Here is a 15,389-nt window from a genome sequence, read left to right as displayed (position 1 = left end):
CATGCACGGATATCTCTTTTTTTTTTTCTCTCTCTCTCTCTCTCTCTCTCTCTCTCTCTCTCTCTCTCTCTCTCTCTCTCTCTCTCTCTCTTTCTCTCTCTCTCTCTCTCTCTCTCTCTATGCCTTTCTTTGTCTCTCCCTCCTAACTCCCTCTTATGCATCACTGAAGATAGGTGTTGGTGGTGCAGGCCTGTTATCTTGACTCTCAGCAGCTCTCCATCTCACACAAACTGGAGCAGTAACAACATTGTATCTGATCATTAGCACCTCCCTCCCTCCTCCACTGTGTGCAGCAAATAGAGCTGCATCAGCACTTTCTAGACCATTTCCTGTGTCTGTATGAGATAAAAACACATTTCTTCACACTCTTCTCTTTACAGAGTCCTGTCGATTTGTTGAGGATCAAATGGCGTTAACCAGTGCTCCGGGGAGGGATCAACCTGCACCCACAGGTAATTCCGATCAGGATTGTCAAGGTTGTCCTTCTAGGAGGTATTGTCATACAGTATGATGGGGTCAGATATCAGCTAGAGGTGGTTATCAATCCCGTCTGGCAGGGAATTCTTCCTAGAGTGGTAATTATTACACAGTATGACACAGCCACGCTCCACCTAGAGAATCATACTTTCTACAGCGGTAATACTTTTACAGTATGACACAGTAACTCTGCACCTAGAGGATATTACCATACCGTCATTTGCTTGCATAGCCCTTTTCATCCAAAGTGCGCTGGGTATGCCCAGACATGGGTCCCTTGCTCACAGTGCCACTGGATTCAAGCTAGCCTGGCTGACGAAGGGTAAACTCCAGAAGCAGGTCACAGCTTGTTTCCAGTCCAGGGAGGACCTGGCTTGGCAGTCCGGCCTGGACTGTTCCCATGAGGCACTGGGTCAAGACTCATTTGCATATGGCTGGGTCTAAACTGGGGTGGCAGAGTGAGTAAAAGAACAATGGATTTAACCCCGATCTCTAGACTGGGGGTGAATGTATGATTTATTCAGCATTCCATCCATAATTTGTTTGCGTCGCACCTAGAGGGTCACACTTCCTACAGCGGTAATCTTTACACAGTATGACACAGCCACACTGCATCTAGAGGGTCACACTTGCCACAGCGGTAATCCTTAAACAATATGACACAGCCACACTGCACCTAGAGGGTCACACTTCCAGGAGCGGTAATCCTTGCACAGTATCGCATAGACAGGCTACACCTGGGGGGGTCACACTTCCAAAAATTGTAATCTATACAAAGTATGACAGAGTCACCATGCACGCAGTAATCCTTACACAGTATGACACAGTCACGCTGCACCTAGGGGGTCACACTTCCTACAGCGGTAATCCTTGCACAGTAAGGCACAGTCAGGCTGCACCTAGAGGGCCACACTTCCTATGGCACCAATCCTTACAGATTATATGAGAGTAAAGCTTCACCTAGGGGTTGTTATTGTGATGTCTGGCAGGGCCACACCTCCAATGGTGGTAACCCTTACAGAGTATGAGAGAGTCGTGTTGCACCTAGGGGTAGTTATCATGATGTCTGGCTGGGTCCTTCTTTTACATTGAAAATCCTCAAACAGGATGGGAGAATCACCCTGCACCAAGTGGTATTTATCATATCAGCTGGCAGGATCACATTTGCCATGGTGGTAATCCTTACAGGGTATACGGCCATCACGCAGACCCTATGGGCAATTACCGTACTGTCCAGCAAGGCCACAGCGGTACTCCTTGCACAGTATGGGACAATCACACTGCACCTAGTGTTAAATATCATACCATATGGATGGGTCATACTTCCAATGGTGGTAATCCAGATAGTGTTTGAGAGTTGCTGCATGGAGTGGTAATTATCATACAGACTGGCACAGCTAACCTTCCTGCCAAGGTAATCCTCACACAGAACAAGAGAATTATTCTGCATCTAAGGGTATTATCCCACTGCCTGGCGTGGCCACATTTGCTGTGCCGGTCATATTTCTAGAGTATGAGCGAGAGTCAGGTTGCGCCTAGGAGTAATTATCATACAGCCATGTAGGATTACACTTCCCTACATGGTAATGCTCATGCAGTATGAGACACACACGCTGCACCTAGGGGTAAATTATCATTTGGTCTGGCGGGGGCACACTACACCGGTGGTAGTCCTTACGCAGTATGAGAGAGACACGCTGCACTTGGGGGTATTAAGCCCTCTGTCTGGCAGGGTCACACTTCTTATGGTAGCAATCCTTACACAGAATGAGAGAGTCAGGCAGCACCAGGGGAAGTATTGGTACCAGGCGCGGCTGGTGCAGGTAAGATCAGTGGGGGGGGGTCACTGACGACGGAATAAGGAAAATGAAATTAAATAATAAATAAAACCACTTACCTTGCGCTTGCCACATCGCCGTACCAACGCAGGCACCGTTGCAGGGATGATTGTTTTTGTGCAGGAAGGGACATCTTCCTGCACAAAAACAATCATGAGAGGCTTTTCCCACTTTGTGTGTGTGCTGTTGAATGCAGCAAAAATAGAAAAGTGAAAAACAAGCGGAAATAAAGGGATTTCTTCTTATTGCGCCTCCCTTACGGCTCCCAGGGGAGGCCGAGGCTTTTGACGCATTTCCAGGTTCATAAAGTCTCATAAATCTGGCCGTGTGTCAAATACCAGGGGTGCTCGTGGGAACCCACAGTGACACCCATGAAACGCCGCCCTCTAGCAGGGTGATGCCTCAGTCCATAGCTGCAAGGCCATGTAATGCCACACAGGGGGGTTTTATGTGGTCTTGTAGATATGGCCCTGCAGTTTGCGCCGCCGGACGCCACTGAACGTGATGTCCCAGCAGCACCGGGGCCTTGTAAAGAAGCCTAGAGTCTCTGCCCAGCCCTGGGAAGCCAAACACTGTATATAGCACACATTGAGAGCCCCTGACCAGTCTGAAAACAAACCAAGAGCCCCTGGAAGAACCTGATTTATTGTATGGTTAATAAAACCATCAAAAATATATAACAAGCATTGGCAAAGATAATAGGCCAGGCTTGCATTTAGAGCTCCTTCTAAAACATTCAAGAAAAGCCTACAATTAAGAGGAAAAAAATGAAAAGCCTAATGCTCTATACAATAATCTGAGAGAGAATTTAGGTGCTCATTATGATGGCGGGCGGACATTAGTTTGCCCGCCACCATAACAATGATGGGACCGACCGCCAGACGTGCGGTGGTCCAACCAGCCCAATTAGGATGCGCCCGCCATACTGGTGGGCGCATCCTGCCCTTTTACCATTACGGATGGTGCTGCTGTCTGCAGCGCCATCCACAAGGGTAAAAGGGCATGCACAGGATTTCCTTGCACCAGGTGGCAGGCACCACACGATGCCTGCCACTTGGTGCACTGAACTGCAGGGGGGTGCCCCCCAAGTGCACCCCCTAGAGTCTCTGCCCAGCCCTGGGAAGCCAAACACTGTATATAGCACACATTGAGAGCCCCTGACCAGTCTGAAAACAAACCAAGAGCCCCTGGAAGAACCTGATTTATTGTATGGTTAATAAAACCATCAAAAATATATAACAAGCATTGGCAAAGATAATAGGCCAGGCTTGCATTTAGAGCTCCTTCTAAAACATTCAAGAAAAGCCTACAATTAAGAGGAAAAAAATGAAAAGCCTAATGCTCTATACAATAATCTGAGAGAGAATTTAGGTGCTCATTATGATGGCGGGCGGACATTAGTTTGCCCGCCACCATAACAATGATGGGACCGACCGCCAGACGTGCGGTGGTCCAACCAGCCCAATTAGGATGCGCCCGCCATACTGGTGGGCGCATCCTGCCCTTTTACCATTACGGATGGTGCTGCTGTCTGCAGCGCCATCCACAAGGGTAAAAGGGCATGCACAGGATTTCCTTGCACCAGGTGGCAGGCACCACACGATGCCTGCCACTTGGTGCACTGAACTGCAGGGGGGTGCCCCCCAAGTGCACCCCCTGGGGGCCTACAACAGGAACCCAAAGACAAACAACCACAGCCTTTCCACGATGCCACCATGGAAAGGTCTTTCACCACACACATCCTAATATGGCTAACGGTGCCTGCTAGGCACCACCACCATATTATTGGCCCAAATCCGCCCGGCCAGCAAATGTAATGATTGCCGACCGGCTGAATAGCAGCGGACGGACTTTACGTCCGCCGCAATACCCACCACCATCGTAATATTGCGGGGGGTATTTCACGTTACGATGGCGTAACTGTTGCCACCGCCGGCTTGGTGGTGGCGATTGTTTCGCCATCGTAATAAGCCCCTTAATGTGTGACAATTCAGTGTACTATGGGATTTAAAATAGTCCGTCATGCATGGTGCCAGAACCCTATTCCGAGGGCCACGGGGAAAGCAGGAATTACTAAGTCGCACCATGGTGGGTGAGGCCTTTTACTCCTGATGTCCAAGACACTGAGTGCTAGGGGCTATGAGTAACTGAGGTAAGTACCACTTCAGCACTTGACTCTCATTCAGGGTCGGCTCTAGGGTGGTGCAACTCGTGCCGCTGCACCGGGTTCTGACTTCAGGGGGCGCTGTGTTTGCACGTATATTACATTTCTAAAAGCACCTGCTGGAGAGTTCCTTGCATCCAGAAATTTCCAGACAACAATAAAAATGTCAAGATAACTCCAGTGATTAATGTTTTTCGAGGAGTGAGATTCGAGGTTTGTCTAATGGAAGTTTTGACTCATCATATTGTAGCGCAGAGGGTTAATATGCCTGCTGCAAAGAATGTGAACCATGCAGATCACAAAGTATATATAATGTACAAGCTCAGTGCTTTTGTCAGATAGATCCCTTTGTTACTTGCAGTGTATATGTTAAAATCCTAATATAGAAAAGTGAGCTTATAACTGTCATCAAAGAGCTGTATGCAAACTGCAATGTAGAGATTAGAGTGGTACGACTTTCCCCCCCAGTCTTTCATTATTATGTTTAGGCTGTGGGGTTTTAGGTTTAAACCTATATTAACTGATGAAACCCCACTGAAAGAAAAATAGCCCTCACCGGGGAAAACATATAAACACTGAAAAAACGTCTGCAATATCACACACTAAATGCCATTCAAAGATAGGAAAAAGAAAGTGAAAGAGTCATATTGTTCTTACAATGTAACTTTGTTATACAAGCTAGCAGTATGAAAGACTGGCTAACATTATTCTGCTTGAGTTTTGTTTTTTAGGGATGCCACTAAAATATTGTTTCTTCTTCCTTTTACTTTTTTTCAGTTTTATGGCCTTTGGTCTAAAGATGCAGGGTTTAGTTTCATGTTTTAGGTTTAGTTAAATTATTTTATAAACTGTAGAGAATCAGGACATATCAAACTCACATTTGATATTTTGGCTGCATTTGATTCTTTCACTGATAGGTAAAATGGCTAGTTTCATAAAAATCTTTCCTAATATGTGTCATCACATTTACCCACAGAGAATGGGTAAAAACCCTTAATACATCAGACCATAGTTTCTTGTGGGTCAGTATTGATAGTAGGTGAATTGCCAACACCTCAGGCTTTAAACATTAAATCTAAAGTATAGTGACAAGTATATATATCACCAAGCATCCGGGATAGTGGTGAAAACATGACACCAGACTTTTGGAAAACAAGGAACGCAGTGTCACTTGTTATGCTCTGCAAAAAAGGTTCTTTCCAAGCTCAACAAAGATTGGAGTGACATTGTTTGTATTTCTAGTGATTCAGCTACGTATATAAAACATTTGTGTGATGACCTGTCAAAATTGATACCCGAGCTGAAGTGCCACTTTTTAGATGGTATGCTAAAATCATCTTTACAATCATCAGAATTAATGAGGGATGCTATTGACTTTTTAGTCCATTCTGGTGCACTGTTTTCTTATGCCCAGGAACTAAAACGCAAATATTTATCATTTTGTGCTTTATGTGGCATCAAAGAAAGAGTCAACCAAACTGTGCCCCTTATCTGACGGTTCTCAGCCCAAGGGACTATGAATGCTGAGAGGGCCTTTTCACAGAAATGTACATGGGAAGGAAAGCGCGAGCGCACATGGCCAAAGACTCACTGAAGACGTATTGTATGGTGTACTACAGTAAGATTAATTTGCAAAAATCTCTTTGGACCTCATCTACACTATACGTACACTGTCTATATACCAATTTTCTTTCAGTGCAGAAAACAAGCAATGATAAAAGCAAAACGTTCCATAAACACCGGAAAAACACTTTTTCTGTTGTTTTTAGTGGCGTGAAAATGTGTAACCACTGATAACAACTGTTTTTTAAGATATTGAAAACACTGAAAAAACCCCGCCAGAATTTACCAAAAATAGAAACTGAAAACAGGACAGCCTAATTATGTTTCAAAAAAGGTTCATTTTGGAGAAAAAAATATAAATTCTCAATATTAAGTATAAACCCCAACCGTGGTGGTATGTTTTAAATTCTGAGGCGGTGCTTCTGCAGACCAAATACTTTTAAACTATACTATCTATCAGTATGGATGACATGTCACTTCTACACCTTGTATTCCTCTGACCTATGTAACATTCCTATACACTGTTTACACAGATATGAATGACTGTCTCTGTAATGTGTGTTTGATGTAAAGTGCTCTGACACCCTACACTGGTATGAGTGGCGCTATACACCTTGTTAAATGTATCCGAGCAGGAGAGTGGTTATGGAGTCTTGAGAGGCAATGTTAAAGGGTGATAGTGAGGGAATCCGTGGCATATATGGTCATTCAGGGGTGCAACAAACAGGATTGCACTAGGATCCACCAGTGCTAAAGCCGGCCCTGCTCTCAGGGGAAGAGTGGGCCGAGCAGTCCAAGGCTTCTTGGGGGGGAGCTAAGTGGACTCAAAATTCATAAAGCAACCCCAATAAATGACTTTCTAGTCAAATACTTGCGTTTATGTAAAAGGATGATTTATCTATAAACCCAACATACAATACAACACGCTACACATAATATACACACTCTTCTTAAGGTAGGCGTGCTGCAGTTACCTGGGTCAGCTTCTAGTTCAACATCCCCTTCTAAGGATGGTGGTTATTCCCCATTCATATATGGCCATCTCCACGCGCGGCCTCAGTAGAGGTCTTCAAAGTTCTACAATGGCTTCGGCAGAAATGAACATATCCACGCGCCGGAGTACGTGAGTCCAAAAAAATTCTTTCAGGGCCTGAGGGTCCAGTGGTCAGTCTGGCCCACTATAGCTGGGCAACAAGTCTGGGAGTTGCTGTTGAAGCGACAGACTTCCACAGCGCTCCTCTCGTCCTGCAGTGAGTCTTTTTCTCCACACGGAGGCAGCTCATGGTGCTTCCAGACTCAGGTGATCCCAGGGTCAGGCGTTCCCAGACTCAGGTGCTCCCACACTCAGGCGCTCCCAGGCACACATGCTCCCAGACTCAGGTGATCCCAGGCTCAGGCGCTCCCAGACTCCGGTGCTCCCAGACTCAGGCGCTCCCAGGCTCAGGCGCTCCCAGACTCCGGTGCTCCCAGACTCAGGTGATCCCAGGCTCAGGCGCTCCCAGACTCCGGCGCTCCCAGGCTCAGGCGCTCCCAGACTCAGGTGATCCCAGGCTCAGGCGCTCCCAGGCACACATGCTCCCAGACTCAGGTGATCCCAGGCTCAGGCGCTCCCAGGCTCAGGCGCTCCCAGGCTCAGGCGCTCCCAGACTCAGGCGCTCCCAGACTCAGGCGCTCCCAGACTCAGGCGCTCCCAGGCTCAGGCGCTCCCAGGCTCAGGCGCTCCCAGACTCAGGCATTTACAATGTTGCTCCACCTCAGCTGTAACTGTGCAGTTACAGCTGCAGGATGTTCTAGAGCAACAAGCCTCTTCCTGGACCACACCAGCGGTCCTGGCATACAGGGGGACATCACAGCACATACAGGGCAGCGAACCTTAGTCTTCAGCTCAATGCCCTCCTGGCATAGGGAGATCACGGGCAGCACAGATAGGGCGATGGCCCTCTTTTGGTCACAGCGTGATGAGAGGGCAGCACCCCTCTCATCACAATGTGGGCCCAGAGCGGCAACTCTTACTCTCTTCAGCCGTCACCTCTTGGCATCAGGTGGGTCGCGTGGTCCACACCGGCAGATGGCCTGATCGGTGTGGCAGTCTAGTCTTCTCCGTGGCTTCTACCTGGCATGTAGGGGCCGCCACAGCACACAAGGCACACAACCTGACCAGCACGCTGATCTTGACAGAGCAGAATCTCCCGTCTCACACTCTGCTCCCCGGATCATCTTGGTAGGGCCTTCACTGGACCTGGCTTCCTCTAGGCAGCCGCCTTCTGCTCACAAGGTCCGCTAGTTTTAGATGAAGCAGAACCTGCTGCTCCAGGCTCCAGGCGTGTGCTCGTCTTTATCAAGGGTGTTGTTTCCTCCCCCATCATGGGAGACTAGAAGACCTTTAGTCCACAAAACTGGCCTCAACAGTCAGATCTTGTGCTGATCTCCTCCATGCCCTCCTTTTTATAATTCATTTCCAGGCATCAATGTGATGTAATAGCATATTTACAAATCGTTCATGCACTGCGGGGTAGCGAGCCTCTAATTCGACTAAGCTAAAGAGCATTTCTTCTGCCTCTTTGCGCCGCACCCTATGTGCTGCCTAGCGCCAATAGGGACTCCTGTGCACCATAGTGCAAGGGTGCCTGCGTTACAGGCACCAATAGGGGCTCCCGTGTACAATAGTGCAAGGGTGCCTGCATTACAGGCACCAATAGGGGCTCCCGTGCACCATAGTGCAATCGTGCCTGCATTACAGGCACCAATAGGGGCTCCCGTGCACCACAGTGCAGTGGGGCCTGCGTTACAAGCGCCAATAGGGGCTCCCGTGTACCATAGTGCAAGGGTGCCTGCATTACAGGCACCAATAGGGGCTCCGGTGCACCATAGTGCAGTGGTGCCTGCACTACAGGCGCCAATGGGGGCACCGTGCACCACAGTGCATGGGTGCCTGCATTACAAGCGCCAATGAGGGCCCCCGTGCACCACAGTGCAGTGGTGCCTGCGTTACAAGCACCAATGGGGCCCCCCGTGCACCACAGTGCAGTGGTGCCTGCATTACAGGCGCCAATGGGGGCACCGTGCACCACAGTGCATGGGTGCCTGCATTACAAGCGCCAATGAGGGCCCCCGTGCACCACAGTGCAGTGGTGCCTGTGTTACAAGCACCAATGGGGGCCCCCGTGCACCACAGTGCAGTGGTGCCTGCGTTACAAGCGCCAATGGGGGCACCCGTGCACCACAGTGCAGCGGTGCCTGCGTTACAAGCGCCAATGGAGGCACCCGTGCACCACAGTGCAGTGGTGCCTGCGTTACAAGCGCCAATGGGGGCACCCGTGCACCACAGTGCAGTGGGGCCTGCGTTACAAGCGCCAATAGGGACTCCTGTGCACCATAGTGCAAGGCTGCCTGCGTTACAGGCACCAATAGGGGCTCCCGTGTACCATAGTGCAAGGGTGCCTGTATTACAGGCACCAATAGGGGCTCCCGTGCATCAGAGTGCAGTGGTGCCTGCATTACAGGCACCAATAGGGGCTCCCGTGCACCACAGTGCAGTGGGGCCTGCGTTACAAGCGCCAATAGGGGCTCCCGTGTACCATAGTGCAAGGGTGCCTGCATTACAGGCACCAATAGGGGCTCCGGTGCACCATAGTGCAGTGGTGCCTGCTCTACAGGCGCCAATGGGGGCACCGTGCACCACAGTGCATGGGTGCCTGCATTACAAGCGCCAATGAGGGCCCCCGTGCACCACAGTGCAGTGGTGCCTGCGTTACAAGCACCAATGGGGGCCCCCGTGCACCACAGTGCAGTGGTGCCTGCATTACAGGCACCAATAGGGGCTCCGGTGCACCATAGTGCAGTGGTGCCTGCACTACAGGCGCCAATGGGGGCACCGTGCACCACAGTGCATGTGTGCCTGCATTACAAGCGCCAATGAGGGCCCCCGTGCACCACAGTGCAGTGATGCCTGCGTTACAAGCACCAATGGGGGCCCCGTGCACCACAGTGCAGTGGTGCCTGCGTTACAAGCGCCAATGGGGGCACCCGTGCACCACAGGGCAGTGGGGCCTGCGTTACAAGCGCCAATGGGGGCACCCGTGCACCACAGTGCAGTGGTGCCTGCGTTACAGGCACCAATAGGGGCTCCCGTGTACCATAGTGCAAGGGTGCCTGCATTACAGGCACCAATAGGGGCTCCGGTGCACCATAGTGCAGTGGTGCCTGCTCTACAGGCGCCAATGGGGGCACCGTGCACCACAGTGCATGGGTGCCTGCATTACAAGCGCCAATGAGGGCCCTCGTGCACCACAGTGCAGTGGTGCCTGCGTTACAAGCACCAATGGGGGCCCCCGTGCACCACAGTGCAGTGGTGCATGCATTACAGGCACCAATAGGGGCTCCGGTGCACCATAGTGCAGTGGTGCCTGCACTACAGGCGCCAATGGGGGCACCGTGCACCACAGTGCATGTGTGCCTGCATTACAAGCGCCAATGAGGGCCCCCGTGCACCACAGTGCAGTGATGCCTGCGTTACAAGCACCAATGGGGGCCCCGTGCACCACAGTGCAGTGGTGCCTGCGTTACAAGCGCCAATGGGGGCACCCGTGCACCACAGTGCAGTGGGGCCTGCGTTACAAGCGCCAATGGGGGCACCCGTGCACCACAGTGCAGTGGTGCCTGCGTTACAAGCGCCAATGGGGGCACCCGTGCACGACAGTGCAGTGGTGCCTGCGTTACAAGCGCCAATGGGGGCACCCGTGCACCACAGTGCAGTGGGGCCTGCGTTACAAGCGCCAATGGGGGCACCCGTGCACCACAGTGCAGTGGGTCCTGCGTTACAAGCGCCAATAGGGGCACCGTGCACCACAGTGCATGGGTGCCTGCATTACAAGCGCCAATGAGGGTCCCCGTGCACCACAGTGCAGTGGTGCCTGTGTTACAAGCACCAATGGGGGCCCCCGTGCACCACAGTGCAGTGGTGCCTGCGTTACAAGCGCCAATGGGGGCACCCATGCACCACAGTGCAGTGGGGCCTGCGTTACAAGCGCCAATGGGGGCACCCGTGCACCACAGTGCAGCGGTGCCTGCGTTACAAGCGCCAATGGAGGCACCCGTGCACCACAGTGCAGTGGTGCCTGCGTTACAAGCGCCAATGGGGGCACCCGTGCACCACAGTGCAGTGGGGCCTGCGTTACAAGCGCCAATAGGGACTCCTGTGCACCATAGTGCAAGGCTGCCTGCGTTACAGGCACCAATAGGGGCTCCCGTGTACCATAGTGCAAGGGTGCCTGTTTTACAGGCACCAAGAGGGGCTCCCGTGCATCAGAGTGCAGTGGTGCCTGCATTACAGGCACCAATAGGGGCTCCCGTGCACCACAGTGCAGTGGGGCCTGCGTTACAAGCGCCAATAGGGGCTCCCGTGTACCATAGTGCAAGGGTGCCTGCGTTACAGGCACCAATAGGGGCTCCCGTGTACCATAGTGCAAGGGTGCCTGCATTACAGGCACCAATAGGGGCTCCGGTGCACCATAGTGCAGTGGTGCCTGCTCTACAGGCGCCAATGGGGGCACCGTGCACCACAGTGCATGGGTGCCTGCATTACAAGCGCCAATGAGGGCCCCCGTGCACCACAGTGCAGTGGTGCCTGCGTTACAAGCACCAATGGGGGCCCCCGTGCACCACAGTGCAGTGGTGCCTGCATTACAGGCACCAATAGGGGCTCCGGTGCACCATAGTGCAGTGGTGCCTGCACTACAGGCGCCAATGGGGGCACCGTGCACCACAGTGCATGTGTGCCTGCATTACAAGCGCCAATGAGGGCCCCCGTGCACCACAGTGCAGTGATGCCTGCGTTACAAGCACCAATGGGGGCCCCGTGCACCACAGTGCAGTGGTGCCTGCGTTACAAGCGCCAATGGGGGCACCCGTGCACCACAGTGCAGTGGGGCCTGCGTTACAAGCGCCAATGGGGGCACCCGTGCACCACAGTGCAGTGGTGCCTGCGTTACAAGCGCCAATGGGGGCACCCGTGCACGACAGTGCAGTGGTGCCTGCGTTACAAGCGCCAATGGGGGCACCCGTGCACCACAGTGCAGTGGGGCCTGCGTTACAAGCGCCAATGGGGGCACCCGTGCACCACAGTGCAGTGGGTCCTGCGTTACAAGCGCCAATAGGGGCACCGTGCACCACAGTGCATGGGTGCCTCCATTACAAGCGCCAATGAGGGCCCCCCGTGCACCACAGTGCAGTGGTGCCTGCGTTACAAGCACCAATGGGGGGCCCCCGTGGGGTCCCCCCGTGCACCACAGTGCAGTGGTGCCTGCATTACAAGCACCAATGGGGGGCCGCCCGTGCACCACAGTGCAGTGGGGCCTGCATTACAAGCACCAATGGGGCACCCATGCACCACAGTGCAGTGGGGCCTGCGTTACAAGCGCCAATAGGGGCACCGTGCACCACAGTGCAGTGGTGCCTGCGTTACAAGCACCAATGGGGGCCCCCGTGCACCACAGTGCAGTGGTGCCTGCGTTACAAGCGCCAATGAGGGCCCCCGTGCACCACAGTGCAGTGGTGCCTGCGTTACAAGCACCAATGGGGGCCCCCCTGCACCACAGTGCAGAGGGGCCTGCGTTACAAGCACCAATGGGGGCACCCATGCACCACAGTGCAGTGGTGCCTGTGTTACAAGCACCAATGGGGGCCCCCGTGCACCACAGTGCAGTGGTGCCTGCGTTACAAGCACCAATGGGGGCCCCTGTGCACCACAGTGCAGTGGTGCCTGCGTTACAAGCGCCAATGAGGGCCCCAGTGTACCACAGTGCAGTGGTGCCTGCGTTACAAGCACCAATGGGGCCCCCGTGCACCACAGTGCAGTGGGGGTCTGCGTTACAAGCACCAATGAGGGCCCCCCGTGCACCACAGTGCAGTGGTGACTGCGTTACAAGCACCAATGGGGGCCGCCCGTGCACCACAGTGCAGTGGGGCCTGCGTTACAAGCGCCAATAGAGGCACCGTGCACCATAGTGCATGGGTGCCTGCATTACAAGCGCCAATGAGGGCCCCCGTGCACCACAGGGCAGTGGTGCCTGCGTTACAAGCACCAATGGGGGCCCCCGTGCACCACAGTGCAGTGGTGCCTGCATTACAGGCACCAATGGGGGCCCCCGTGCACCACAGTGCAGTGGGGTCTGCGTTACAAGCGCCAATGAGGGCCCCCGTGCACCACAGGGCAGTGGTGCCTGCGTTACAAGCGCCAATGAGGGCCCCCGTGCACCACAGGGCAGTGGTGCCTGCGTTACAAGCACCAATGGGGGCCCCCGTGCACCACAGTGCAGTGGTGCCTGCATTACAGGCACCAATGGGGGCCCCCGTGCACCACAGTGCAGTGGGGTCTGCGTTACAAGCGCCAATAGGGGCCCCCCGTGCACCACAGTGCAGTGGGGCCTGCGATACAAGCGCCAATTGGGGCCCCCCGTGCACCACAGTGCAGTGGGGCCTGCGTTACAAGCGCCAATAGGGGCTCCCGTGTACCATAGTGCAAGGGTGCCTGCATTACAGGCACCAATAGGGGCACCCGTGCACCACAGTGCAGTGGTGCCTGCGTTACAAGCGCCAATAGGGGCCCCGCGTGCACCACTGTGCAGTGGGGCCTGTGTTACAAGCACCAATGTGGTCCCCCGTGCACCACAGTGCAGTGGGGCATGCGTTACAAGCGCCAATAGAGGCACCGTGCACCATAGTGCATGGGTGCCTGCATTACAAGTGCCAATGAGGGCCCCCCGTGCACCACAGTGCAGTGGTGCCTGCGTAACAAGCACCAATGGGGGCCCCCGTGCACCACAGTGCAGTGGGGTCTGCGTTACAAGCGCCAATAGGGGCCCCCTGTACACCACAGTGCAGTGGTGCCTGCGTAACAAGCACCAATGGGGGCCCCCGTGCACCACAGTGCAGTGGGGTCTGCGTTACAAGCGCCAATAGGGGCCCCCTGTGCACCACAGTGCAGTGGGGCCTGCGTTACAAGCGCCAATAGGGGCCCCCTGTGCACCACAGTGCAGTGGTGCCTGTGTTACAAGCGCCAATGAGGGCCCCCGTGCACCACAGGGCAGTGGTGCCTGCGTTACAAGCACCAATGGGGGCCCCCGTGCACCACAGTGCAGTGGTGCCTGCATTACAGGCACCCATGGGGGCCCCCGTGCACCACAGTGCAGTGGGGTCTGCGTTACAAGCGCCAATAGGGGCCCCCCGTGCACCACAGTGCAGTGGGGCCTGCGATACAACCGCCAATTGGGGCCCCCCGTGCACCACAGTGCAGTGGGGCCTGCGTTACAAGCGCCAATAGGGGCTCCCGTGTACCATAGTGCAAGGGTGCCTGCATTACAGGCACCAATAGGGGCACCCGTGCACCACAGTGCAGTGGTGCCTGCGTTACAAGCGCCAATAGGGGCCCCGCGTGCACCACTGTGCAGTGGGGCCTGTGTTACAAGCACCAATGTGGTCCCCCGTGCACCACAGTGCAGTGGGGCCTGCGTTACAAGCGCCAATAGAGGCACCGTGCACCATAGTGCATGGGTGCCTGCATTACAAGTGCCAATGAGGGCCCCCCGTGCACCACAGTGCAGTGGTACCTGCGTAACAAGCACCAATGGGGGCCCCCGTGCACCACAGTGCAGTGGGGTCTGCGTTACAAGCGCCAATAGGGGCCCCCTGTACACCACAGTGCAGTGGTGCCTGCGTAACAAGCACCAATGGGGGCCCCCGTGCACCACAGTGCAGTGGGGTCTGCGTTACAAGCGCCAATAGGGGCCCCCTGTGCACCACAGTGCAGTGGGGCCTGCGTTACAAGCGCCAATAGGGGCCCCCTGTGCACCACAGTGCAGTGGTGCCTGTGTTACAAGCACCAATGGGGCCCCCGTGCACCACAGTGCAGTGGTGCCTGCGTTACAAGCACCAATGGGGGCTCCAGTGTACCACAGTGCAGTGGTGCCTGCGTTACAAGCACCAATGGGGGCCCGCCGTGCACCACAGTGCTGTGGTGCCTGCATTACAAGCACCAATGGGGGCTCCAGTGTACCACAGTGCAGTGGTGCCTGCGTTACAAGCGCCAATAGGGGCACCGTGCACCACAGTGCTGTGGTGCCTGCGTTACAAGCACCAATGGGGGCCCCAGTGCACCACAGTGCAGTGGTGCCTGCGTTACAAGCGCCAATGGGGGCACCTTGCACCACAGTGCAGTGGGGTCTGCGTTACAAGCGCCAATAGGGGCCCCCGTGCACCACAGTGCAGTGGTGCCTGCGTTTCAGGCTGGATTGTTTTTGTACAGGAAGAGACACCTTCCTGCGAGAAAAAAATCCTTAGAGGCATTTTTC

General features: G+C 54.1%; 1 protein-coding gene across 1 annotated transcript in view; it reads left to right on the top strand.

Moving 5' to 3' along the window:
• The first annotated feature begins 391 nt into the window (after positions 1 to 391).
• Positions 392 to 15,389, top strand: part of LOC144821931 (matrilin-1-like) — a 130,155-nt gene continuing 115,157 nt past the window's right edge. Inside the window, exon 1 of the mRNA XM_078679080.1 lies at positions 392 to 452. Within this exon, the coding sequence (XP_078535206.1) occupies positions 407 to 452 (46 nt within the window). The 5' untranslated portion in view covers positions 392 to 406. The remainder of the gene's footprint in view (positions 453 to 15,389) is intronic.

Source organism: Lissotriton helveticus, chromosome 2_2, assembly GCF_964261635.1.
Source record: "Lissotriton helveticus chromosome 2_2, aLisHel1.1, whole genome shotgun sequence".
In the NCBI taxonomy this organism is placed as follows: Eukaryota; Metazoa; Chordata; class Amphibia; order Caudata; family Salamandridae; genus Lissotriton; species Lissotriton helveticus.
The sequence above is the reverse complement of the archived record's forward strand: the minus strand, read 5'-3'. Positions and strand labels throughout refer to the sequence as shown.